Here is a 26,413-nt window from a genome sequence, read left to right on the forward strand (position 1 = left end):
GCCCCCTTTGAAGGTAACACTTTTGCATCCATGTTATTAAAGCTTTTGATTGTAAGCACAGAAGTTTGCTATGTTAACTCCTTTTTTATCTAATGAATATTTCATGCTAGAGAAACTTTATGCTGTGGAACATAAAGATTTTGCTGCACTACAGCAACCAGGAATCCTAAAATCTTTCACTTTTCTCTATATAAAGTGGTGTAAAAACAAAACAGCTGTGTCACAACAGAGAGAATAACTGGGTAGTGATGTCTAACTCATGGAGAAAATGCTGGCAAAGACTGAAAAAACAGGATACAAGAGAATAATTGTATGCAGTTATTTAAAATAGCAGCTATAACACCCATGCACAAAAGTGGTGCTATATACATCATTATGAGACCATGATAATGTGGTTTCCTAAAATACAGACTAAAGTGGCATTTAGTCTTGTGTCCAGATCTCAGAATTGTAGCGGATGGGGGGTGAGCTCACCTGTTTGTGGTAAACATGGTTTAGAGAACAGACAAAATGGTATCCACACAACATTTAGAGAATAGAGATTACAAGAAACAAGCATCTGAGGAACAGTTGTATAGTATTTAGAAAGAAATGATGACAAAGCAGATAAAACAAAGGTACAAAGAGAAAACTCAAAGAATAACAAAATAACTAAAAGGCAAAATACTCTGTAAAGAATTTCAGAATGCCTCTTCTTCTGTCTTTTATTCTGAAAGTAATTTCTTCCTCCATGAGGACAGTAGTCTAAATGAAGATTCAGCATAGAGAAACAGGGCAATGAGAGTGTGTGAATTGCTGAATTCAAAGGACACATTTTCTGCTCTGCCCAGTACTGCTTTGCATCGTAGGTTAAGGAGCTTACAAAGGAGCTGTTTGCAGCACTGTGCTGGCCCTGGCCTGGCCATTGTTTAGAGCAGCTTTGGGGATCTAGTCTATAGCACCAAGGAGCTGTCTGTCAGTTGGAGACTGCTCAAGAGCAGCATGCTCCTGCCATGCCTCCTTGACTTGCCTCCTGCACATTTCCTATGCTTATTTGAGGCTAGGGATGGCTTGTATGAGCTGGCTATGCGGACCCTACACAACTCTTATGCCAGATGGATAACACCTCTTTTCTGTGGGAGTCCCCAGCTGTGGTAATTCAGCCAGTTGATGGTCCTTTTCCACTGCCAGATAAAAGGGCCATGGCTTTTAAGAGAATCTAGTCCAAAAGAATAAGAATTAATATTAATCAGTTTCATTTCTTCCATTGTCATTGATATTTGGTGTTCATTAGTTGTGCACTTTATGAGCTTACCAAGAAAAGTCCATGCAAAATGTTCTGTGTATGCACAATATGTCATTTTCAAAGGCTCAGATCTCAGACCCTGCAAACCACTTTTCACTAGAACTCTCAAAGACAGTTTGTCTCAGTGACAACTCTTCCTGTGACAAATTACAACTTTCTACCCATAGCTCTTTTGGCTTAACAGCTTTTTCCAAAAACATCATAAAGCTGTTTTTATACTGGGAGATGTCTGTTTTCATGTTCTTCCTTCTTGGAAATAATAGAACCACTTTTCTCACATTTGGGGGGGAGGGAGGAGGGAAATCATCTTCAGGCAGACATCAATCCAGGAAAAATTTTACCATACAGGGCAGATGTTTTTGAAAGTTACAAGAGTCTGGAAATGGGGTTAGAATGGAAAATATTATGCAGTCTTAATTATCGTCAAGGTCTGGAGTACTATGCAACATGTTAGACTTAAATCATGTGGTAAGGACTGCAGCCATCTTAAACGCACATTGCCGTGAAGGAAACAGTCTAAGAGGTTTTCAAAAGCAGCTGGAGGAAACAATAAAACTGAAACCAGGTTCACTGGTAAAAATTTGTGCATCAGGCATACAAAGTTTCCACATGATCAAGTGGGAGACAGACAATCTTAAAAACTTTGTGCTGTGATCCACACAAACCTGATTTACATTTTAATGAATCCCCTGGTGGGGGCAGCTGCCTAACTAGTTGAAATTTTAATGGTTCCCATGGCTCCCTTCCCTTCTGCTCCAAGTTTATTTGCCCACAGCCTTTCCTAATTCCTCTGGTAACCCTCTCCCCAATCTGGTCAAGAATCTCCATAGCTCCAACTCACTTAGCTTTCTCTCCCCCAGCTGCCTATCTCACTAAGCTCCCAAAGCCAGGCAGAAGCCTTCACAGTTGCAGACCTTCTAAGAGTCACAGGGGGGAAACTCTGCTCTTTTACTGGTCCACAGGTAAGATAGGTGTTTGTGGAGCCAGTGCAGTTAAGATCAGTTGAACCCCTGCCCGTAAGAAGGTGGCCAGGTGTGCTGGCCATCTGTGTTTTCCTTGCAGCTCTCATGGAGGAAGCAGAATTTCCCTTCTCTGCTTCCCACTCTGTCCTTTCAAGGACTGCATTCTGGGAGCAGCTGCAGAGGACTCAGTGAGGGAAAGCACTCAACAAAGCAACAGGCAGGCAGAAAAGCAAATTGGCAGGGAGAGAAACTCAAGAACCAGAGAAGGCAGCATTTTGGTTGATTTATAGAGCGCTGCCAATGATTTATGCAGTGACTTTACAGAGAGAAGATTTATACAGCCATTTGCATAGCTATGTAATTGCAAAGTATGGGGGACCATGTTCCTGTAGTTGTCACTACCACTCCCATATATTTTTCTCTTTAAAACCATGTTGACTGTTTCTGCTATTCTAGCATTTCAGCAGATGTGATGCTTTTATTTCTTTGGTTGTCATGCTCTCTCTCACCAGTTTTGCTATGTGCAGAGTAATGTGTACACTTGAAAAAATATAAAATTTACTAAATAAGACAATTTGACTTCAATTCTGCTTCCAGATACACGGAGATTCATCACTGGGTATCATGTAAAATCATTAGAACTTATAAGTGCACAGGGTGAATTTACAAAATAAATGGCTATGTGCCTGCATATCTAAGAACAAGACCCTCATGTCATGGAAATTGGATAAATGAAGTTATGTCTGACATGGAAAATGTCTTCAGTCACGATGGAAAAAGGTTTTGTAAAGAGCTGTGACAAACCCCTCTTCCTCCTAAATCACCAGAAGTTTACAGACTGCTTATATAAATTTGAGGTCTTTCCTCTACTGTTCCCTATTAGAATCCTATTTATGAAAACAATTCTTTTTCCGTGTTCTTTTTATATTAAGAAAATATGAGTAGGATACAAATATACCAGATCCAGCACAGTTCTTTAAAATGTGGTTATTTTTATTTGTATCATAGTAGTACCTAGAGGTCCCAACTGAACTCAGGGCGCACTTGTACTAGGTATTGTACATGCACATAGCAAGAGACACTTCCTGCCTTCATGAGTTTATAATCTAAACAGACAAGACATAACAGAAGCACAGAGAGGTGAAGTGATTTGCCCAAGGTTACGCAGTGGGTCACTGGCAGAGTTGGGAATAAAATCTGGGTCTTCTGACTCTCAGTCCAGTGCGCTGTCCACTAGATCATGGTGTCTCCTCTCCATTTAGGCTACTTGCTGCTTCTCCTGTCAACATTATGACCATTTAAAATGTAAGCTACCCACTGCCTTTTACTGTTAGGAACGAGCACTTTTTCTAGTTCATAATATGCTCGATTACCTTTAGATTGAGCCATGAATACATTATAGTCAAAACAAACTTATTCACCTTAAAGCTTTGCTGGCTTAAGGTTTCATTGTTGATTCATTATGTTGTCAGTTCTCTATTGGCAGTGTAATGCTTTTTATATCTGGATAGAGACAGTTTTAGTGGGAGATACGGTTATCTTTAAATGAGCAGGGTTTAGCTTCTCTGGTGAGAACAAATTCATCAATGATGAATCCCTATAGAAACTACTGAAACAAAAATCACAATGCTGCTAGAGACTTGTACTGTTCATCAGTTACAATGCAGCTTTTGGAAGTCTTTAGCAAGAAGTTTTTCCTTTCTTTAAAAATGTACAGCATAATACTTCCAGCGCCTTGTTTTGGATGGCAGTTACAATCTCACGGTATGAAAATAATGAACTGAGATTTTGAATACCTTTTACTGTCCCTTTTTGCTCCCCTTCCCCTCCCCTCCGCCCCACTGCTGATACCCCCTACAGTAGAAATAAACTATCTACAGAGGCAGAAATATGTTCTAACTGATCAGTTAAGTCCAGTGATTGCACATCCATGAAACAATTCAAATATTCACACTGAATCTTTTGTTCTGTGCAGGTATTAATGTAAAAAATATCCTGATCTGTAGGGAGTTTAGTTACATTTTTATTTTGGAAATTTAAAAAATATCTCAAAACATATATTCAAGAAATCTTGGGAGAAATTTCAAAAGCACCCAAAGGATTTAGGAGCACAAGTCCAAGTGAATGTGCTTTCAATGAGACTTGTATTCCTAAACACCTTGTGAGTTTTTTCAAAGTTCCCCTCTAAGTGAAGTGACAGCTTTAATGAAATCACCATCTTAAATATCCAGCTTTCCAGTAGTTAATTCAACAGCTCCATTTTTAGCATATCTAATAATTCAGTTCAATAAAAAATTGCATACTGCCTCAAATAGCATTCCAAGCCAAGCTGTCTGAAATGAAAGCATTGAAAGATCAGCAGTCTTATCACCTTTCTGACTGTCTGTACACTATTTGCAAGAGAAACCCTCTATAAACCACTTCCTGAGTTCCTGAGCTATGCAGTGAGGTGTTGTTTATAGTTAAAAGAAATACTAATTTTACTCTCTCAGAATATTAGCAAAAGTAATATTTTCAGATGGAAATTGTCTCTGGCTGACTGGGAAAAAAATCAATCATAAAGCATGTTTGATAAAATTTGGTTTATCTGTTGTGAGTTACCACTGGCCCTAAACTGAAATGATCAGGTTTTCCTTTTAATATTTAACACATCAGTAGAAACATCCTTATGGCACGAAAGAAATTAGACCCATTTCAAAATGGCCTCTCTCCATTCTACCCAGCAACTATGTAAATTGTAGTGTTTGAAACTTTCCATGTCAAAACTGATTTGTGCATTTCTTTGATGAAGAAAGGCTTTTGCCTCAATAATTCACACTTCTCTAATTTGCACCCTTAATTAATCACACAAACTGTGGACTTTCCACTTTCAACAAAATTATTATTTTATATATTTATACTTCATATTTTAACATGTATTCTCACAGTTCCTGTCTTTAACTTTTGGAGCTTGTCAAATATTAAAAATATGCAAAAGTAAAAATTCAGGATCAACAACACAAAGTTTTGCTCATCATCCCCAAAGATGATCTGATTTTAGCAGCTGTCCATCATCAGAACAACAAATATCCATCCCTGAGCCTGCCACTTCACTAAAAACCTGACAAAATAAATTAGACTTACAACATGCCCTTAAAGTCAGAAGATTGATTCCTTAACTATACAAAGGAAGAATCAAGCGCCCTTCCCAAAAATGCTGTCTCATCAGTCCCCTTCCCTTTTCATTCATAAGGTTTTATCTTCAGCACCACCATTGCATCAGTAGTATAAGGAGGAGCAGCAGGCTCTCAGTTACACAGGTATTACATCATTTATAGAGGTCAAAACCAATGCCTTAAATTCCTTCTGGAAACCAATCAGAAGCCAGCACAAGACTGTTTCAAAAATTTCTGAAGGCCATAGATGTACTTTTCTAGCTGATACAGCCTGACAATACTGCAAGAAAAGTTTCTGTCATCATTTGCCCTACTGAGGCTATGGTATCAGCCTTGGGTCTTTTCAATTTGCAGACAGCCCCATGTTCATTGCTAAGAATAGGGGATCTTTCCATGATCTTTGGAGCCCATTGTTTAGAAGGGACGGATGCAAACTCTCCCTTCCCCAGCACTATCTGTTCAGGTTGTCTCTTTTCTGAACAGGCCTTCTTTAACTTTGGTGTATGTTACTCCTAAGGGAATTCTGTGCCACTGCACAGTTTAGAATTTTGCAGAAATTAATGTTGTGCTCGCAGAATTTCCCTTTTTCCCCCGTAGAAATGGGCTGCAGTGGTGCTGGCCACCACTAGGGGCTGCTAGACCTGGCAGAGCCCCGCTCGCAAGTAGGAGACACTATCAGGGTGTGGGGCGGGGGAGGAGGAGCTGGAGGGTTCTTGGCAGCTGCAGATCCCAGCATTCCCTGAAGAAAGGAGATGGTGGCGCGCAGAAAATACCGTGCAAGCTCGGGACCCAGCATCAGGCTGTTTCTCCCTCTAGATCCCTGGGCTCTGGGGAGTAGGAGGTCTGAGTGTCTGGGACAGGGAGGGCCCCCATTGGGCTCAGGCAGGTAGGGAGTATGAGTGGCTGGGCTTGGGGGTTGGGAGGATACAACTGGGCCCTGTGGTGGAGGGGGCAGAGAAACAGGAACTGGGTTGTTATAGGGGTTTCTTTAACCCTTAACTCCTGGGAGAATTTTTGTGTGTGTCTGTATTGTTATCATACTTGCTGACAGGTATTTTGAAATAAATTACCAAAATAATTGAAACTGGGGTGATTATATAGTGTTATTTTGACAGATAGCATTTGCAGAATTTTTAATTTTTTGGTGCAGAATTCCCCCAGGAGTAAATATTAGTTCTGTTCTTACTTCTGCTTGCAGAAGTTTATACAAGTTAATTGTAAAACATTCCTCACTCTTTTTACTCTCCAAAAATGGGACTCCTGTGTTTTTGGCATCTGTAAAGAAAGGGAAATTATTTATCTATAATTCTGCTTCTTTGAAGTTGCCACACACATTTTCCGCTCTTTCACCCACCTCCCTTCAAAGTTAGAGTTTCTGTTTTGTAGGGGTTGTCAAGCCTAAGTTTATTTCCATTCTTGAGATGATCTCCATCTCCTGAATTCTGGGGAATGCACACAATGTACATAAATGAGATCTTTAAGAGGACTCTTGCTTCCAGCACACTTGAGAAATGAGAAGGTTCCAGGAGAACAGAAAATACACTTGTGCCAAACTGCCAGTTAGCAGACTTAGAGTGCCAAAAACCAAACAGCTTAGGGAGATCCACCCTTTGTCACTTGAGGAAGCTGACGCTCCAGAAGTGGGACTCCTGTGTGGAAATAATTACTGGTGAGGAACTTTTCCATGTAAATACCAGCAGGGGAATAGAATAACTGTTAATATTATTTTTAATTAAAGTATTTAAAAATTATTCAGAGGACACTACCAAAAAGGTACTGTGTCAAACCCTGGAATGTTTTTTAAGAATTTATTCTAAAAATTCATGTTGACGTTGTCCCTTTAAATTTATTGTGATGACATTGTTTCCAGTTGGACATGCTTGACGTGCTGAAATTATTACAATGAATTAATGCTCACGATAACAATCTAGGATATTTATCCCCCGCTACTAAATACTAATTACTGTAATATAATTGCACTTAGACTAGACTCTGAGCTTAGTTTATCCACTCCATTTAAATGCGCTCAAATAATAAAAAAAACAAGTTTTCCCAGGGCTCATTCTGTTTCATAAGTAGGAACCAGGTTTTTCAGTTATTTTTAATTCACAGCAATTTACTCGGTCACGCGGACTTAGTAAGCAGTAGTTTTCCAAATCTCTACCATCTAGACAAATGATTGTGGGTGAGAGGGTCTCTAGTAATCTTTTGAAACTTGAACCAGCAGTTCTAGGATGTTGGCTGAGACAGAACATTTTGGCATTCAGAGATGTCTTCCAGCAGCAGTATTTGTCTAAGCAAGCCCAGACATTAAAAAGAGAGTGAGGACTGTGAATAGAGGTAGAATTATGAAATGAATAAAATTAAATCATCTTAGTGTTCACTTGGCATTTGTTAGCATTACTACAACAGGCCCTGATTCGAGGCATCATATCACAAGGATCTGTGTGTGCTTTATAAAGTCAATGGGCACATCCATGTACCTTTAAAACTATAGTTAGTATAATAGGGTATCATAGTGGGTGTAATATTGAACAATGGTGGAGTTTCTTAAGCTGATCTTTACTTTTATGATTATATAATATATAATACATATCTTTCCATGTACTGTAAAAATAAAGTTGAGTTTGAATTATTTATACAAGGTGATCAATATTTATATGTGTACAATACAACTGCACCATGGGAGGTTAGGAGTTTGTTGAATGTTGTCTGCAGTACAGCCATTTTTTTGTTAGTGTATTATGTTAGTGTATAATTCAAACTCTGTTATTGTTTTGAGGTCAGATTTTGAAGTTATGTCTCAGTTTTATTCATTTCTTAGTAAGAATCCCATCAACTTCAATGGGAGCCTTCCTGAATAAGAAATGAATCAACACTCAGCAAGACCTTCGGATTTGGCCCTTTGTTAATATTCATTTATGCGTTTTATATACTTGCTAAATAGCATATTTTCTGGTTTTCAATTTAGAAACTGCCTAGTTTTGGACCTTACCTTGAGCAGCGCAAAAAGATAATAGCTGAGAACAAGATTAAACTGAAGCAGAAAACCACAACTGTTGTACTGCCTGAGAAAAAGCATTTTATTCCCAAGAAGCCCATTCCAGCAGTCAAGGTAACAGAATTAAATAAATATATTTAATAGTGATCAGCCACCGCACTGCTGATGCAAACAATTATTATTGGCTGTTGGTTATTGTGTTTGTAAGCTTCTTATACAACATGAAATAGAGTGTCAAGAAAAAGACAACCAATTTTCCTACGCAGGCTCTCAGAGCTTTTAAACAAAGTTGGTGGGAAAAGAGTTGTGTTTCACATGTAGAAGTGTGTGTTCTTCTCCCTAATGACACTTGTCAAATTCAACAGGCATCTGGGAAGCAGAACAAAAAAGGTGCATGTGGGGAGAAGATGGTATTTTGAGGAATAAATGTAAGGTAAAAATGTTCAAAAGTCTCCATTAATTCTGGATGCATCCATTTTTGGCTGCTCAATTTGAGACACCTAGATCTCGATTTTTAGAGGTGCTGAGTGCTCACATCTCTCACTGATTTCAATTGAAATAGCAGGTGCTCAGCATGTGTAAAAATCAGGACCTAGGTTTTCAAGTTGGATACCTAAAACTTGAAAATTTTGGCCTAAGTGATTTCTCTGATTTCTCCTAAGTCACAGAGTGACTCAGCGATAAAGTCAAAATAAAGCCTCAACTCTCAGGTCTCATATGTCACAACCTAATGTTCATTCCTATATACCCGAGCTCTCCCTGCTCCTTCCCCACCATAATAATGACACAGTAGCCAATAATTCCAGTAGGGAAATTACAGAAGATAAGTGTTCTAAGGCCACTTCATATTGCGCTCAGACAGACCCAAGGGCTAAAAAGAAAAAAAAATCTATCTCGATCAGTGCAGCCTCCCCCTATGATACAAAATGAAAATGACTTCTGCTAACCTTCCCGATCACATAGAAGAATTTCAGTCAATCAAGGACAAAGGAGAAATACCATGTGACTTTCATTATGTGACCTCGTCTCTGTGAACTAACCCACCAAATGAAGCTTGAACTTGAAATACACCACAAACAGTGGTTTAATAAAATTTATAGCTATGCAGAGAGAGGGAAAAGTTTTGCAAAAAGTTTGCAAATACACATAACGTTCAGAGTTTGCCAACACAGCTAGAAGTCAAAAGTAGGATAATTTTGAGCACTTCTGCATCTTGTGTCAAACAGGTTGCATGGCTCTATTACCTCCACTTCTTTTTTGGTTTCATTTTGAGTTAGATCAGTAAGTGGATAGGAGGCCCACTATCCTCACCCAGGGTGCTGCAGGCAGCCATATATGACTCAGTAATGATATTCTTTCCTTTCTTCTGGTATTGAACCAGTGCTCCAGAATGGTGTTCAGACACTGTGCTGCTGTGACTAAAAAACTAATGTGGTCATTAAAAGATCCCATGTAAAAGTACTGGTGTTATTTCTGATTTCTTGGTCAAAATTCTAATATGGAGTATTTACAATCTGCCAAATTCCGCTTTTTGCCCCCACCCCATAATTTAAATTTGATGTGATATTCATCTCCTGACTCAAAACATTGTGCAGTTTGGTTGTGTGCTTATTAACAGCACCCAGAGATGGCTGTATTATATTAGTGGATGAAGTGATTCCTACATACCTACATAGAGAGAGAAAATGAGGGCCATAGAAATAGGCATACTGGATGAGACCAGTGGTTCATCTAGTCCAGTGTCCTGTCTTCAACAGTGACTGGTCCAGATGCTTCAAAGGAAGATGCAAGAAAAACCATAGTGGACTATTATGGAACAAACTGCCAAGTGAAGTTTCTTTCTAACCGTTCCTTATCAGATCTATGCCCTAAAGAATGAGTATTTATATCCCTTCTTAAACAAATGTAACTCTGGATGTTCTCATTGTCCAGCTTGTGTCTAATCCCTTTCTGAATCCTACTGAGGCTCTGATTTCAATGATATCTTGTTGCAATGAGTTCCAGAGGTAAATTGTGTTTTTAAGAAGTATTTGATCAATTTTCGATTTTGTTCTCTTTCAATTTCATCGATTGTCCATGTACACAGTTTTGCTGATTTATACATTTCATTATTTTGTACATCTCTTTCACTGCTCCTCCTTTTTCCATGGCCATAACGTCTTTCATTTTCTGTTTCTGAATCTACTCTGTTTTTAACATAACTTTTTAAAGATGGGATTGCTGGAACTAAACTGATTGTTCTAGGGCTTTGTATACTATTGATTTGTACAATGGTATAATTGTAATATTGGTCATGTTTTCTTCTGTTCTGTTCTCTATGTATCCTAACATTTTGCTTGTTTTTTGAGCACCATGACATACTGAACAGAGGTTTTCATTAAGCTGTCTACATTCATGCCCAACTCATTTTCCTGAGTGGCTTCAGTTAAATTATATCATCTCAACTGGCATAAGTAGTTCAGAGTATTCATTCTGATGTATATTATTAGCTTTTGCCAACATTGAATGTTACCTGCCATCATGATGCCCATTTACTTAGTTTTGTAAGGTAAATCTGAAGTATTTCAGGGCTTCTGTAATATTGTCTAATCTAAACGCAATGCAGATTTTGCCAGCTTACTGTTCATCCTCTTTTCCAGAGTACTGCTAAACATATTAAACATCACCTGTCCTAGAACAAAACCTAGCAGCATCCCCTTGTGTTAACCTTTTATCATTTTGAAAATTGATCATTTTATTTCGATTCTTTATTTTCTGCCTTTTAGCAAGATTCTAAGCCATCGCCAGGACTCTGTATTTTCCATAATAGTATCTAAAACAGACTTTCTGAAAGTCCAAATAAAAGTTGCCGACTGCTTCTCCTTTATTCACTACTTTTGTTGGCATGCTCAAGGAATTCTAATAGATTCAAGAAGCACAATTTTCCTTTACACATATTGCCTTGTGTCTATCATATCATTCTAAGTTGTTGGCTTTTTTGTTTGTTTGTTTGAATTCTGTATCTAGTTAACAAATCAATCAGTTGACTTGCTTTACCACAGTAAACCTTACAGATTTGTAAATCACAGAGCAGCCCTTCTTGAAAAGACAGATGCAACATTTGCTATTTTTCATTCTACTGGCTGATTTTCATGAGATTGCATATTTTTGTTAGCAGCTCAAGCTCACCCATCAGAACTCTCGGGTGTAGCCTTGAGGTCCTGGTGTCCAGTTCCTCTTTCATTTATCAGTTTGTTCCAGCTTCTCTTTTGATACTTCTATCTATGACAGCAACTCACTTTCATTATCAGAAGGAGTAGGTATCTCCCCAGCATCTTCTGTGGTGAAGACTAATGCAAATCATTTAGCTTCTCAGCAATGTACTTATTCTCTTTAATTACTCCCTAATAGCGGGACTCCCCTGGAGTGACTGATTCTTTTTACAATCTATGGATGTATAGGTTGTAAAGCACTCAAATGCTATGATCATGAGAACTATACAAATGCCTATACAGAAATAAATAACTGATTTGGGATCCCTCAGGATAAATATTGTTATATAAACATAAGAATGCGTTATGAATACATTTATGGCTTGATGCTGAATCATTTTCTTCCGTGCTTACTTCATCATCACCATCATGTCTCACAGATTTGAGAACCTGTTTAGCCTTTTCGTAGAATAGGCTTTATTTTTCTCTTACACTAATTTAGCACCCACCAGTCTTCCACATTATATACTCCAGACTTTTACTCTGTGTCCCCCTACTCTCTGTTGCTGTTGACATGTGAGTGCTCAAAGAATCTAGCAGATGAACCTTTCATTCACTTGTGTAATATGCCAAAATGGATCTTTAGATCTGAAAATAAACAATAAGATCACAGACATATGTGCTCTCTTTGGATTTCATCTAGGAAACATAATACTAGTATTGTGCACTGTCCTGTAATAAAAGGATTCCTTTCAATGTATGTCCCTCATCTCTTGGGCACATTGTGTTTTACAATGTTTTACAACAGTAAACAGTAAACCAAGCATGAACTGTGAATTTTATTTTAAAATACAGTTTTGCTAATATGGTTAATGAAAAGCTAATCACCTTAAAATACTTTACAAGTTACCATTTAAAATGCAGTTATAGTAATAAAAGTCACTGTGTAAAACCAACACCATCTTACTCAACAGAACTGCTCCTTGTGTGTATTCAAAATCGTATCTATTTACTTTCATGACAAAATGAGTTTTAACTGTTTTTACTCTTGTTAGCACCAGTAAGTCAATAGCTAATGGATTCTACTCTGATTCACTTCTAAGCAACAGAATTGCTCATTAATTGCAGTTGCCGACCCAAATTCTGCTCTCAGTTATACCTGTGCATCCCTATTGATGAGAACAGGGCTGCACAGGTAAAACTGAGGGAAGAATTCAAAACCAGTGTGATTGCATATAGAATAATTAAGGACAGAATTTAGCTTGCAGGATTTTATTGCTGGTGGTAATGCACAAGCAAGAAAGAACACAGCTTGACTTTTAGAACCTGCCCTGTGTTTTCAGGGCTGGTAATTAGCAAAAACATCATCGTACTGTAAACTGCGAAAATTTAATCTGGAGGCCACTGAGAGACAATAAACATGGAACCCCTTGATGCCATTTAGAGTCATTTTTTTGGTGTGTAACTGCACTTTAAACAAAAAAGCCAGCTATTTTTTGCTTCACTATTTTTTTCCAAACATTTACTTTTTGATCCAAGCAAGAAGCTCTGAGGTATTTTGAGACATTGCACCTGTAAAACATCATGTAAGTACTATCAGTGTTTCTTTACTCATCTAAATATACATGGCACTTTACCGCTAAATAAAGACAAAGATCTTGCTCTAAAGATGACACTAATAAAAAAAAAGAACTGTCCAACGGTATAAAAAAATAATTTTCACAATATTTTGGAGCCACAACAATGACTCTTTACAGTTTGTAATATATATATATGTTTGACACAGCATATTGTGGTAAACATCTCCTCCTCCATAGTTGAGATGCTAAATTCCCACCCCAGTGTATTCATGTGTGCTGTAAGAAGCTAAAAGTTTGAAAACTTAGCACAACACACACCATTTTTTAATTGTCATCTCTGGGGAAGATTCCTTAAGCTTAATTTATTCCATATACTTATGGGAATGTCTAGTGTTCCTAACACTGGACTATTATGATCATCTAATCTGACCTGCTGCATAACACAGCCCATAAAATTACACAAAGTAGTTCTCGCATCAAGTCCATAAATGATTCTTGAACAAGAGCATAGCTTTCAGATAGACTCCAATATTGATTTAAAGCCTTCCCATGTTAGAAGATTCCACAACATCCCTAGGTAAATTGGTCCAGGTTAATTATGCACACTGTAAAAAATGTGCACCCTATTTCTGGTTTGAATTTGTCTAGCTTCAGCTTCCAGCCACTGGATCTTGCTATACCTTTGTCTGCTAGAATCTTCTACCCTCAGAAATCTCTCTATGTCGTTACATAAAGACCATGAGCAGTCAATGGAAAGCTGCATCACTTATATGATACACTGGTTTTATATAATTTCAACAACTCTAAAATGAAGATGTAAAATTTAGTACACAGAGACACCATGTGGATTCATGACACACAGTGGAGGATTCTGCATCTATTAGTCAATGAAGAGATCACATAGTATCTAATATTGCGATAGACCAATTGATTACACTATTTAAAACTGTGAGAGGTATAATACGAACAAGTGCATATGTACTCTTTAGCAAGCATGGATCTGATTTTTGCAATAAGATTCCTTGGTCTCTGCAAGATTCCCAAACTGAATTCAGTAGCAACCTGGAAAATGCACACACTCTCTTTTTTCTAAGTTAAATATGAAAATACATATGAAAATTAATTTCTATTCATATTTATGCTATCCTCAAATATTCAGTGTGCCATATTTTTATGCTGAAAAGGCACTAATACCCTGTAGTTGTTGTCAAGTGAGAGCTGAAGGTCTCAACTGTTGGCAAAAAACAGTTGAAGCACTTAAGCAGGCGCTGAGGTGTTACAGAAAAGGCAGTTGAGTAATTTGGCACTGGGAAAGAGATGCATCTGCACTTTCCTTTTCCTTCTGTGTGCGGATATGGTGGTTGACTTAGCAACCATTGACAGAAACTTCCCTCCCCATACCCCCACACAGATTCTGCTACTGCATTATAGTGATGGCTAGGTGCCTTAGCTGAAAATGTCACCTCATACTATATAATAATATTGTCATTTAAATTATCATTGTTAACTCTCAGAGTTCAGGCCAGCTTCTGGAGATGAATGGGAGCCATTCACACCCCTCAAACTCTATGCAGGCTCAGGAAGACCAGGCAGCATCAGTCTACATTTAATTCACATTTTAAAGCTTTCCTTTGCAGTCATAACAGCTAAGATTATATGTATCTTGTTTTGAGAGGTAGCATCCGGGTGATCTGGGAGTGATGAGCATCTCTGAAAATAAGGTCATTCCGAATAATAATAAAACCCCTTAGTTTTTGAATCCCAGTCCTGCAGCAATTTGTGGTTTCTGAAATTTTAGAAAATAAGGCTTTGGATATGGTTAATTTAATAAGTAATACAAATATAAATAAAAGCAGATTACTAATATACATTTACATATTTCACAATGGACAGCATTTTTGAGAGATTACAATAGGATGGAACAGGAAATTGGTTATTCAAAAACTAGATGCAAGGTACATTGATAAAATACTTTGTATTCCTGGATAATAAGTATTTTTGTATGTTCCATTGAAGAGTACAAGAGGAAAAAGGGGGGAATTTTACATCAGATATTTTGATCATGCAGATGATAGCTAAACTGTTTAAAGTGCAGTTCTTGTGTGCAGTTCTAGACAGAGGTTGTCTATTTCTCAGATGTAGCTTAACCTGCGGGGGTTTCAATTGGCTCGGATCAAACCCATAATGATAATCACAATTATTCCCTGATCTAGTATGGAAAATTAGTAGAAATTCAGTACCGCTGCTCCTATAACGTACTTTTAGTTATGCATATTTTTGAAGCAAGAGATAAAATTTACCTTAGTGTCACACAGCTTTCATTATTTAGTCCAAATTTATCTTAATTATGTAGAATCTTTAACATTATTTTAACAGATTTTGCAACCTCTGGTCCTTTGTTAAAAGACAATTTAGAGAGCCCCTTCGCACAGTATCTAGGCACCTTACAGAACTATGCAGCTTTTAAAAATGTGTTGGTGTTCAATCCCCCCACAGTCAGAAAGCAGGAAGTTAAATAGCCTATAACAGCGTAAATCCCAAACCTGAAATTCACTGTGTTCCACACAAAGTGAATTGCCATAATCAACAACTTTCTGTCAATGGTTTTTAGCAAATCAGACAATGCAGCAAGGCATATTAAGTCAGAGGTATGTACAGGGAGTTGCCTTGTCCGATGGGAAAAATTGAGAGTTTTGTTGATTTCATGATTTGGTTGAATTCAGTTATATTTTCCCCCAAGATCACTGTCCATGAGGCTAGTAACACAGTAACATTCTTTTACTGCCAATGCCAGTACACACATTAAAAATATAGGGCATTAAAAATTCAGCATATGCTAACAGTTAGCACACAGCAGTATCTGAAATACCTGGTTTCCCTGTGCTTGGAATATAGAGTAACTATGGCAGCTTTTTAATACAAGCACTGTAGAATACTACTTTTAATATAGATATATATAACTACACAGTCTTCTTTTTGTGAAGACAGGATGTGAGACAGGGAATACTTTCCATGTGCTTTGGGCACAGTTGATTGTGTATATTGATTCAGGGCAAGATAGCGAATCACCCCATTTGCTTGTCAAGGGTGAAATCAGGTCACCCTCTGCAATGAGCTTTGTGCTAGAATGTTTCCACCAGGAATGTTATGGAGCAACCTTTGCAGCAGCTCCTCGGAGGCTACTGCAGCCCATCAACTACTGATTGGGCTGCCTGCAGCTGCTACAACTCCCTCAGGAGAGGGTTTCGGGCAGTGGAATGTCATTGTTATTGACCCAATGACCATGTCCCCAAATCACAGACAAGTGAGCTGTAGCTCACGAAAGCTCATGCTCAAATAAATTGGTTAGTCTCTAAGGTGCCACAAGTACTCCTTTTCTTTTTGCGAATACAGACTAACACGGCTGTTACTCTGAAACCAGACAGAGTAAGGAGTCTCCCTGCCCCTCACTGTGTGGGTTACCTGTATGGTTACTGCAAGGAAGAGACACAGAGATAGCAAGCCTGAGTACCGCTAAACACTGTGTTCTGCTATGCTTTATAAAACAGTTACAACTGTTTTTCTCTGTTGCTGAAGTATCTTGCGTGCTTCATGTGTCAAGCAACATTCCACTTAATCTGATGAACAAATAAACAAAAAGAACAATAAGAACAGGAGTACTTGTGGCACCTTAGAGACTAACAAATTTGTTAGAGCATAAGCTTTTGTGGGCTACAGCTCACTTCATCGGATGCATAGAATGGAACATATAATAAGAAGATACATATATACGTACAGAGAAGGTGGAAGTTGCCATATAAACTGTGAGTGAGAGGCTAATTAATTAAGATGAGCTATTATCAGCAGGAGAAAAAAACTTTTGTAGTGATAATCAAGATGGCCCATTTAGACAGTTGACAAGAAGGTGTGAGGATACTTAACTTAAGGAAATAGATTCAGTATGTGTAATGACCCAGCCACTCCCAGTCTCTATTCAAACCCAAGTTAATGGTGTCTAGTTTGCATATGAATTCAAGCTCAGCAATTTCTCCTTGGAGTCTGTTTTTGAAGCTTTTCTGTTGCAGAATTGCCACCCTTAAGTCTTTTACTGAGTGGCCAGAGAGGCTGAAGTGTTCTCCTACCAGTTTTTGAACGTTATGATTCCTGATGTCAGATTTGTGTCCATTTATTCTTTGTGTAGAGACTGTCCGGTCTGGCCAATGTACATGACAGAAGGGCATTGCTGGCACAATGAACAACGGCATGGGAATGTTCTGCATCATGTGAGAAAAACCAAAGACAATCACTGTAACATACTCTTACAGTGTTTTCTTTGGGGGATTGCTGAGGACAGTTAAATTAATCCCTAGAGACTTGAGTCCTATTCCCCTCTCTGCTATCAACTCACTCTGTAATCTTGGACATGTCATTGAACTTCTATGTGCATCTGGTATTCCATGTGTAAAATGGAAATATAATGCTTACCCACCCTACTAAAGTGCTGACAAGCACAACACACAGGAAGCACAAAGTGGTTTACATTAATGTTTTCTACCTTTTGTTTATTAAGAGAGATGAACTTGTTTGCATCTGATGTGTCACATTTAGCCTTCTCTAAGTATAATTGCATGCATTTTATTCAGCAAGTATTTAGGGATCTGCAAACTTCCATTCACACAGGTAGTCCGCTTGAAAGCAAAAGTGTTGTTTCCTTGAATAAGGTTTTGCGGAATGAGGCCCCGGTATTGTAAGTTTGAAATACAGAGCTGATTTTCAAGCCATTTGCTTGTCTTTCTAAGGAGAGAAAAGCAATTGTTGTTCTCTTTGTCCTTTGTTGTTTAAGGATGCCCCTTTCTTTTCGTGCAGTGAGTTCTTAAATCTGTGCTAATGAAAAGTGACCAAGGACACCCAGATCGCATGTGTCATGTCACTTCTCTTTTGTGTCCCATTTTGTTCCCTGTAGTGCTACACAATGTTGGCCAAGCAAAAATTAATTAAATAGTGCATTTAAAATCAAGTGCTAAATGCTAAATGTGGACAGACAGACACTTGTAGATCTTCCTGCAGTTTAATTTAATATACATTCAATACCCTTTATCTACATTTTACGATAGAGGAAGTGTGAAACTTGGCAAATTTTAACATTTATTTCAAAAACTGTAAACATTGCCGTAGTGTCTGCAAGAAACTCCCATGTTAAAATACTGTACAATGCTCTTATATGGCCATAAAAAAACAACAACTAAACCATAAAAAAAACAAAACTTGGGTATCTTCTAAATGATTCTGTTTTTTCTCCCTAGGATGTAATTGGAAAAGCACTGCAGTACATTGGAACATATGGTGAGCTTAACAACACAGAGCAAGTTGTGGCTCTGATTGACAAGGAAATGTGCATCAACTGTGGCAAATGCTACATGACCTGTAATGATTCTGGCTACCAGGTAAGAACATGGCTGTAATTAGCAAAAAAGCACAGTGAGTTATCTTTCTGTTGCTGAGACAGAAACAATCCACCTTCTGTTAACGAGCATGTGACAAAAATAGCTGTATAAAATATTGGCTTTTAACACCAGCATGCTCCCAAGTTATACTGAGAGAACCCTGACTGATCCAATTGTAGGGGTTGTCCATGCACCAGTTATTGTGGACTTTGTCGGAGATTTGTGTTGAATAGAACTGAAACTCCACTTCACAGCCTCTTTTAGTCCCTCAGAAGTTATCTCTATGACATCTACATCATCAGGAGTTTTTTGTTTTACTTTGTTTTGGTTTTTCGGTTTTGATGGGAAGTAAATAAAGGAGGACCCAGTATGGACTGCTGCAAATTCAATTCTTCAAAGGTTCTCAGGTAACTAAGGGAGAGGGGGCAGGATTTGCCCCATCAAGCCCACAGGGCAGTGAGAAGAAAGAAAATATGCCCACCTGCCAGATACCTGTTCAAAAATCTAAACCTTGCCTGAGGTTTGTCAAACTAACTAACTTGGAATCAGCCCTGATTTGGGAAAAATTTCCAGTTCTCTGTGAATCAACCCTCCAATATGATGAACTAACTTCCACAGGGATTAAAGAAGAGACGGCCTGGTAGGTTGATACACCCAGAAATCACTGCACCTGGCATATGTCATTATTTTGAGTTGGGAGAACTGTTCAAAGCAAACTATGTATTCCTTGAATTCTACCATGTACAGTAACATATAGTTCTGAGAAATTCACTGTTAATTCTGTGAACTATTCCTTGCCCTACCATTGCACATCTGCAGGATTTTGAGGGACTTACCCATCCAATAAGAAGATAAGATAAGAGCCGGGATCAGCCATTTTAGGTGACCTGTTCTCTTCTCAAACCAAAGCAGGATCCACTAGAATCCCTATAGAAGTCAATACTCCTTGCAGTATTAATTTTCATGACTCCTGCACACCCAGTATAGGGGGCTGTGTTTTAACTAGGCAACAATGTTATATTTTTCAGTGGCTTTTACTTTATTTTGAATTCAGTGTGTTTGGTAGTAAAACTGATTTTTAACTAAATATAGTAAGAGAAATAAACCTGTCTTTGTAAAAATCACTTACCACAACAATTAATCTGGGGAAAAGCCAAGCACTTAAAAGACTGATAGGAGAAAATGAATATTTAATCTAAACCCAGACTTTGCTATGGCAGTAGACTAATTTTTTTAGTAATGATGCTGAGTGTTCCTCCTGGCCTAGGAGCCTGCAGGGCCCTCTCCCCTTAGCTGGATCATAAGTAGCAACGCTCCCCAGGCTTTCACAGCATTCTTCTGCTCCACTGCAGGGTCAAGCCCTATAGAGCAGAATTCCTTGGTTCAAATCTCCATTCAGTCCACCAAACCATGTCATAGTAATGGGAGAGTCATGAGACCTAAGCTTTCACCCAACTACCCTAAGCTATTTTATTAGCAAAAATTATCCCAATAGGAAATGGTTTTAATGTTGTAAATGCAAATGCAGTTTTAAAATTCAAATTCAAAAAGCCATTTTTTCATTTTGAATCAAAATTTGTTTGGTAAATAAAGCAGTTAAACCATGATAAGTCTTTTAACCACTCTGTGTAAGGACATTAGCAGTCCTCTGGGTCCTTACACAAATAGAGAAACATGGATACACACTGGACAAGAAGTTCCAGATTACTAAACACGCACAAGGGCAGCACTTGTTTTCCTCTTACACAGCTATTGCTGTCAGCATGTCCATTGGCAGTTTTCAGGCTGGAGGGGTGTGAGTTTTCGCTGAGGTGGGGCAGGCAGATCAGACTGCAAGTCTGGCAAAGGCTACCTGGCAATATGCAGGATATCGTAAGTGCCTGCATGCACCAAGCAAGCAGTTTGTAAAGTTGATTTAGATAACAGAGGTTACCAGAAAATGAAGCACTCAGAGGCATCTGACGCCATAGAGGCATTTCCAAAAAAAAAAAAGGGGGGGGGGAGGGCTAATGCACAGAAAGCAAAAAACCAAGCAGCGCTCAATATGATAGGATTGTGTGGGACACAGAGGACAAGACAGACCCACAATAACTATCTCTGTTACAAAAGATCATTATGGTGATGCCCTTATAAAAAGTTCTACAGTATTCTACAGTAACAATCTAAAATACTGGCCCTTACGATGACAATACTGCAGTGTTGGGGGATTTTACTGTAGAATAGTACCATATTTATAGTAAGGCTAGATACCCCAAACAATCTTCCATGGGCTAAAGTGGAAAAATTTACTTAAAACACCTGCCTAAATTACAGGTTCCATGTGCCAGACTAATCCAAAATACATAATATAAAGACCTTTCTACATAGCAGGTAGGAATATGCAGGTGTGGCTGAGGATCATGGTAGCATACCTCCAAACCGACAATGGTGGCAAGAATGTGAAGGGGGCCAGTGAGCCATGCATAGGAGAAGATACTCTGATTTAAGATAGAGACCATGGCTCAGATCCTCAGCTGATATGAATCTTCACATTAGTGAAGCTACACTGATTTACGTCAGCAGGAAATATGGCCCTATATCTACTTGTGTCTCCTTACTCTCTTTGTGGTTAAAGAGGTGGCTGTTGCTGCCTCTTCGCTTCTAATTATTGTGCCCACGAAAAGGAGAAAGCAGCACTGCCTTTAACAACCACAAGAAACTGCCCTTTCTGCTCTGAAGTGCATGGAAGTTTTGCAGTAATGTTTTCCCTTCCATAAGATTTCTCACCATAGGGGAGAATGTAGCCCTTAGGGAGGTAAGAGTTGATTTCACATTTAATGCAACTTGCTTTGATATAACTTTAAAAAATCAGCAATAACCAAAAAAAAAAAACCAAACAAACCAGACAGACCCCTGAGGCTTTTCATGATGCAAAGAACGTTTTTTTCCATCTATTACTTGCAAAGGGATCAAACATAAAAAAACAACCAGTTTGTCTTCTGCTGAATGCAAATTTTTGTGTTTCCAACATATATTCAGCCTGCTGAAGTTTCTGCAGAGACTTCACTTAGTATGACTACAGCAAAAAGGTGTAATTAATGTGAAGTTGAGCACAAATGAATCAGAACTTCTGAGTTAATCGTTGCCACATCGCCATGTACTATCCCCTTCAAGAAATGCATTGTCAATAGAGATAGATGAACTAGTCCTTCTAACATACAAAACCTTTATTTCTCTCTCAAACCAGACCAAAACTTGGAGGTTCAGGCTGGTTAAGTTAACACTTTAGAGAGTGAGATGTCAGCCTACTGCTACTATATTCATGGGCCTCTTTACTAGTGGAACACCTAAATACACATTGGGAAACTTCAGATCTCTTGTTCTCTTGAGTGTCAGAGCTTGGGAAGGCCCAGAGAAGGCCATATTTAAAGCAATCAGTGCTGCTGCTGGAGCAGACTGTAGAACCTCTCCTAAAAACACTGCCTGTGATTTCAGAAGGAAACGAATACTCCCTTTCCTCCAAAGCCTGCCTGCAAGTAATTGAAGAGAATCTCACCAAGTTCCCAATATTGGAAATACCTGCGTACGTTTCACTTTACACAGTGTCAGTAATTTCATTAAGGTCACTCTACCTACTCCCAGGGCATGAAGATGAGTGCCTGTGTAAGTCTTATGCCCCATGAGTCTCCTTTGATTAATGCTGGTACAGTAGGGTAGGAAAAGGCCACATTCAGAGCCCCAATTATCATACATCAGAAGATCTTACTATTAATACATTGCAAGGGAAGAATGAAAGTTGTAGGGGAAACTTTTAACATGGAATTCCCTGACTTTTCCACTTTAGTTCTCAGCCGGTACAAAGTTTCCTCCTCTAATATACATAGCCAACATTTTGTTTGTTTCTTTTTTACTCAGTTTGTTCCTTAATCAATGAAGAGTGTGAAGTTAGTCTGATTTTGTTTTTTTAACTGGTCTTTTATAGGTGACTTATTGAAGCTACAGTTATGACTTCGAATTAAAAATAATTTTCACGCTAATCATTAATGAGGGCTCAGTCCTTGGAAACGTCAGAAATTAAGCAGCCCTGTCTGCTCCCGGCCCAGATATCCCTTTTAACTTTCTAAGGCTTGCAAATAAAATGAATCACAAGTGGCAAAGTATGTGCCATTCCTCACTAGATTTTATTAAATTAGATTGTTGCATCTTGCAGAGACTAAAAGTAAAAAAACCCCACCCATGATGGTATTTGCAGTCTGTCTCACGTAGAATCCATACAGGACTGGTCTGGATATCTCTTCTGTACCAATAAACCTGGTGAATTGCTGTGTTATGAAAGATTTTCCTCCCATGAAGGAAAAATATCTTAATGGAAGTTTAAACTTTGTGGGCCATATTCATCCTTTGTGTAACTCAACTTACGATGCAGGGCTTTCAGCAGAGAGTAAATTGGCCCTACAGTTCTAATTTTAAAGTGTTTTTGCCCCTAGAATTTAAACGGTTGCTATAGCTGCAGTGCAGTATCACACACACACACGTCTTGAAGCACAGAGTACTGTAGTACGTAAAATGCAGATACTACAATGGGGCTATTTCTGACCTTTTCGATAAGTGACATCAATACTATTTATTTCTCTTTGCAGGCTATACAGTTTGATCCAGAAACCCACCTGCCCGCCGTTACTGACAGTTGTACAGGCTGCAATCTGTGTCTCAGTGTCTGCCCTATTATTGACTGCATCAGAATGGTTTCCAGGACAACACCTTATGCACCAAAGAGAGGCCTGCCCTTAGCTGTGAACCCAATGTGCTGAGGTGATCAGTCCAGCCGCTAATGTGAACTTTACATTTCCTGGATGCGGTAAATTTGCTTTCCAATTAGTACTTGAAATTTTAACTGTATTAAAACACGTAATGTTGATAGCCCTTATAATGATGGCTATTTTCTCCAGTGATTATTTTAAGGCAAACTGTTTTCTTAGATTTCAGAGCAGCAGCAGTTAGTCAGTTATTAGCTGTCAGTCGTTCATTATGTAAAGCACAACTTTTTCTTTTGCAAATTGCTGTAGCTGATGTTTAAGCTTTATAGAGTTTCTAGTTTTAAACATAATTGAGCATTTTTTAACTAACTGCAATTCAGCATACAAGGAAACTGTTTCCAAGGAGACATTTTGTAATTAAACATTACATTTAATTTTTAAAAAGTTTCTTTGAAATTGTCATTAGCTACGTACTATGCAAACAAAGCAGTGCAGGGTGCTATTTGTCTATGAAAAGAAGTGAAAGGCGCTTTAAAATAGCATTTCCAATCTGGACTGATCGCTTTCAACTGCTACAGTGTACAAAAGAGTATTTTCTTAATGCTTCCTCAATGCAACTTTACATTAGAATCTTCTAAAAATAAATTTGCTAACTATTGACCTATATTGAACTCTTCACATTTATGACTTGAATTGGTGTCTAGATTTAGTTTTCCTCTATTAAACAATCGCAGCACACTTCTTAAAATTGTTTAAACTGTGTTATTACAAAATCCAGGTGTTACCTCAGGTTTTGATTATTACCAACCTGTTTTCTGCGTAGACATATTCTAAATAAATAACTTTTTAATTATGCCAATTAATGCTTCAGCAGCTAGAGTTCAAAGATTTCATTACTTGAGAATGGAATATTTACCTCTCTGTGTCCCTCGATGGCTACGTCTACACTATGAGTTAGGGGTGCGATTTCCAGCTCAAGTAAACACATTCGTGCTAGTTCCCATCGACCTAGCACGAGCTGTGCCTGTTCTGTCTGTGCTACGGTGTCTACACTGCTATTTATACTCATGCTCGCACGAGTACGTGTATGCAAGCTGGGAATCACACCCCTAGCTCATACTGTAGACGTAGCTTCTATGGTACATGTACAGGGTTATTCCCCCTTCCATTATTCATCCTTAGTGGTTATGTTTGGCTACAGTAATGTTACAGCCCAAACAAAATATAGATTTGCCAGGATTGCTAAAGAGCCTTAGCCTATTTTTCATTCTCACTAGGAGCTGTCTCATACAAATGTATTGCTATTTTCTTTACCCATGTCTGCATACAAAGCCATACGTTTCATAATAATAATAATGTATCTGTTCAGTTAATTATGTGATCAGGAAAATTCATAACCTTTGATTATACACATTTCAGAATTTTCTGTTCTTCTGTTTGCATATGTATTCCTAATTATAAATAAACAGCATTAATCAACTTGGGGTTTTTTTGTATATATTCATTTACTGAACAGGTTTTCTTGTATGTGGCATTTTAAGTTTGCTGTCAGGTGGTCTTCCATGATCCTAAAATTCACTCCAAGATAATTAATAAGTTAAGTTACATATGCACGCTTATTGTTTAGGGTGCCATGTTACGTGCTCCTCACCCCTCTCAAAAATCTCTGTCCTCCTTTATCCTCATCCTTCTTTTCCATGCTCTGACTCCTCCTCCTCCTCCTCCACACACACATATTTTGCCTGTCTAGCTTTTTTTAATGGGTCATTTACCCTGCAGAAAGTATCTCCTCTACTCGGGCATAATCTGACAGCTCACTCGTACTTGATGTGACCCTTTGGCAGTTATGGACTTTAGTGACTCAACTAAAAGCTTTCTCTTGCTCTCTCCTTTCATTGTTTGCACACTGAGGTGGTAACAAATGTTTGTGTTGCTTAGCAAATATTTCCGTGGAATTTTGTTGGAGGCCTTGGGCCTCTATATCCCATAATAATATCTTATCCGCATCTCAGCTGAAGGGCTTTCACCATGAGAACAAACTCCATCTGTTGGGAACATTATAGGAGGAGCTAGGTCTTGAGATTCTAAACATACAGCCCCTGAATCTCCTTCAGTCAAGAAGCTGGTTGAGAAGCAGTGTATGCTTGGGGGAGGGTTGCATAAAAATGCTACAGGAAGTCCTCGACTTTACGGCATTCAACTTAACGACGAACAGCGCTTACAACGTTTTTGAATTGCCCCCCAATTCAACTTATGACAATTGGTTTTGACTTTATGACCTCGGTCCTGCAATGGAGTGTATTGCGGTTCTGAGTTACAACGTTTCAACTTACAATGCAATGTTCAGGAACCAACTGTGTCATAAGTTCGAGGACTGCCTGTATTCTGAACCTCTGCAGCTATCATCTTATGACCATGGTTAGTAGATGTATGAAATGGTGGACATGTTATTCCAGGCCATATTGGTGCGCTTTAACTTTTCTATGGAATGTCAGAAAGCACACAGCCATCTTTGTCATGTTATGTAATTCTGTTCTGGGGTGCTACACTTGCTCACACTACCGTGCTATACATCCATTTCTTTGCCATACCTGACTTCACTACTCTACTGGAGACTGTCCCACTTGGTAAAATGGCTTGTCATCAATATATAGCACCACAAGAGACCTGCCAAAAGTATCATAAACATATACAGCAGTAGATGGCATACTAGCAAAAACATCATCACATATGTAGCAGCCAAAATCCAGGCTTTTGCTACAATTCATGTACTAGGGAGGATAAGAACAGTCATGCAGTTCAGGGGGTTTTTTTTCCTCGTTATATCCACACTCTGAGGTAATATTTTTGTTTCCAAATGCATTTATTAACTAATTCTTTCTAACTTTGACAAACAATGGTAAATCACATTGTAGGAATCCATAGACAGGGCTCCACAAGGAACTCCTACGTTTCTTGCTGACTGTCCTTTGAGTCATCAGGATGCGGTGGCAACCTGGTTAACAAAGTCATGCCAAAGTCCTTCACCTTACAGGCCTTTGCATCTGTCTTAGGGACATTTTGGCCTTGTTTAATGAGCC

At 38.5% G+C, this 26,413-nt stretch overlaps 1 protein-coding gene across 2 annotated transcripts in view; it reads left to right on the plus strand.

The window, feature by feature from the left end:
* Window positions 1-24,794, plus strand: part of DPYD (dihydropyrimidine dehydrogenase) — a 542,988-nt gene extending 518,194 nt beyond the window's left edge. For both annotated transcript variants that reach the window (XM_073356960.2, XM_073356961.2), the window contains 3 exons: window positions 8,374-8,517; window positions 18,457-18,597; window positions 23,217-24,794. In XM_073356960.2, coding sequence (XP_073213061.1) covers window positions 8,374-8,517; window positions 18,457-18,597; window positions 23,217-23,387 — 456 coding nt within the window. In that variant the 3' untranslated portion in view covers window positions 23,388-24,794. The remainder of the gene's footprint in view (window positions 1-8,373; window positions 8,518-18,456; window positions 18,598-23,216) is intronic.
* Window positions 24,795-26,413: the final 1,619 nt, after the last annotated feature.

This window comes from Lepidochelys kempii, chromosome 8, assembly GCF_965140285.1.
Source record: "Lepidochelys kempii isolate rLepKem1 chromosome 8, rLepKem1.hap1, whole genome shotgun sequence".
Lineage (NCBI taxonomy): Eukaryota > Metazoa > Chordata > Testudines > Cheloniidae > Lepidochelys > Lepidochelys kempii.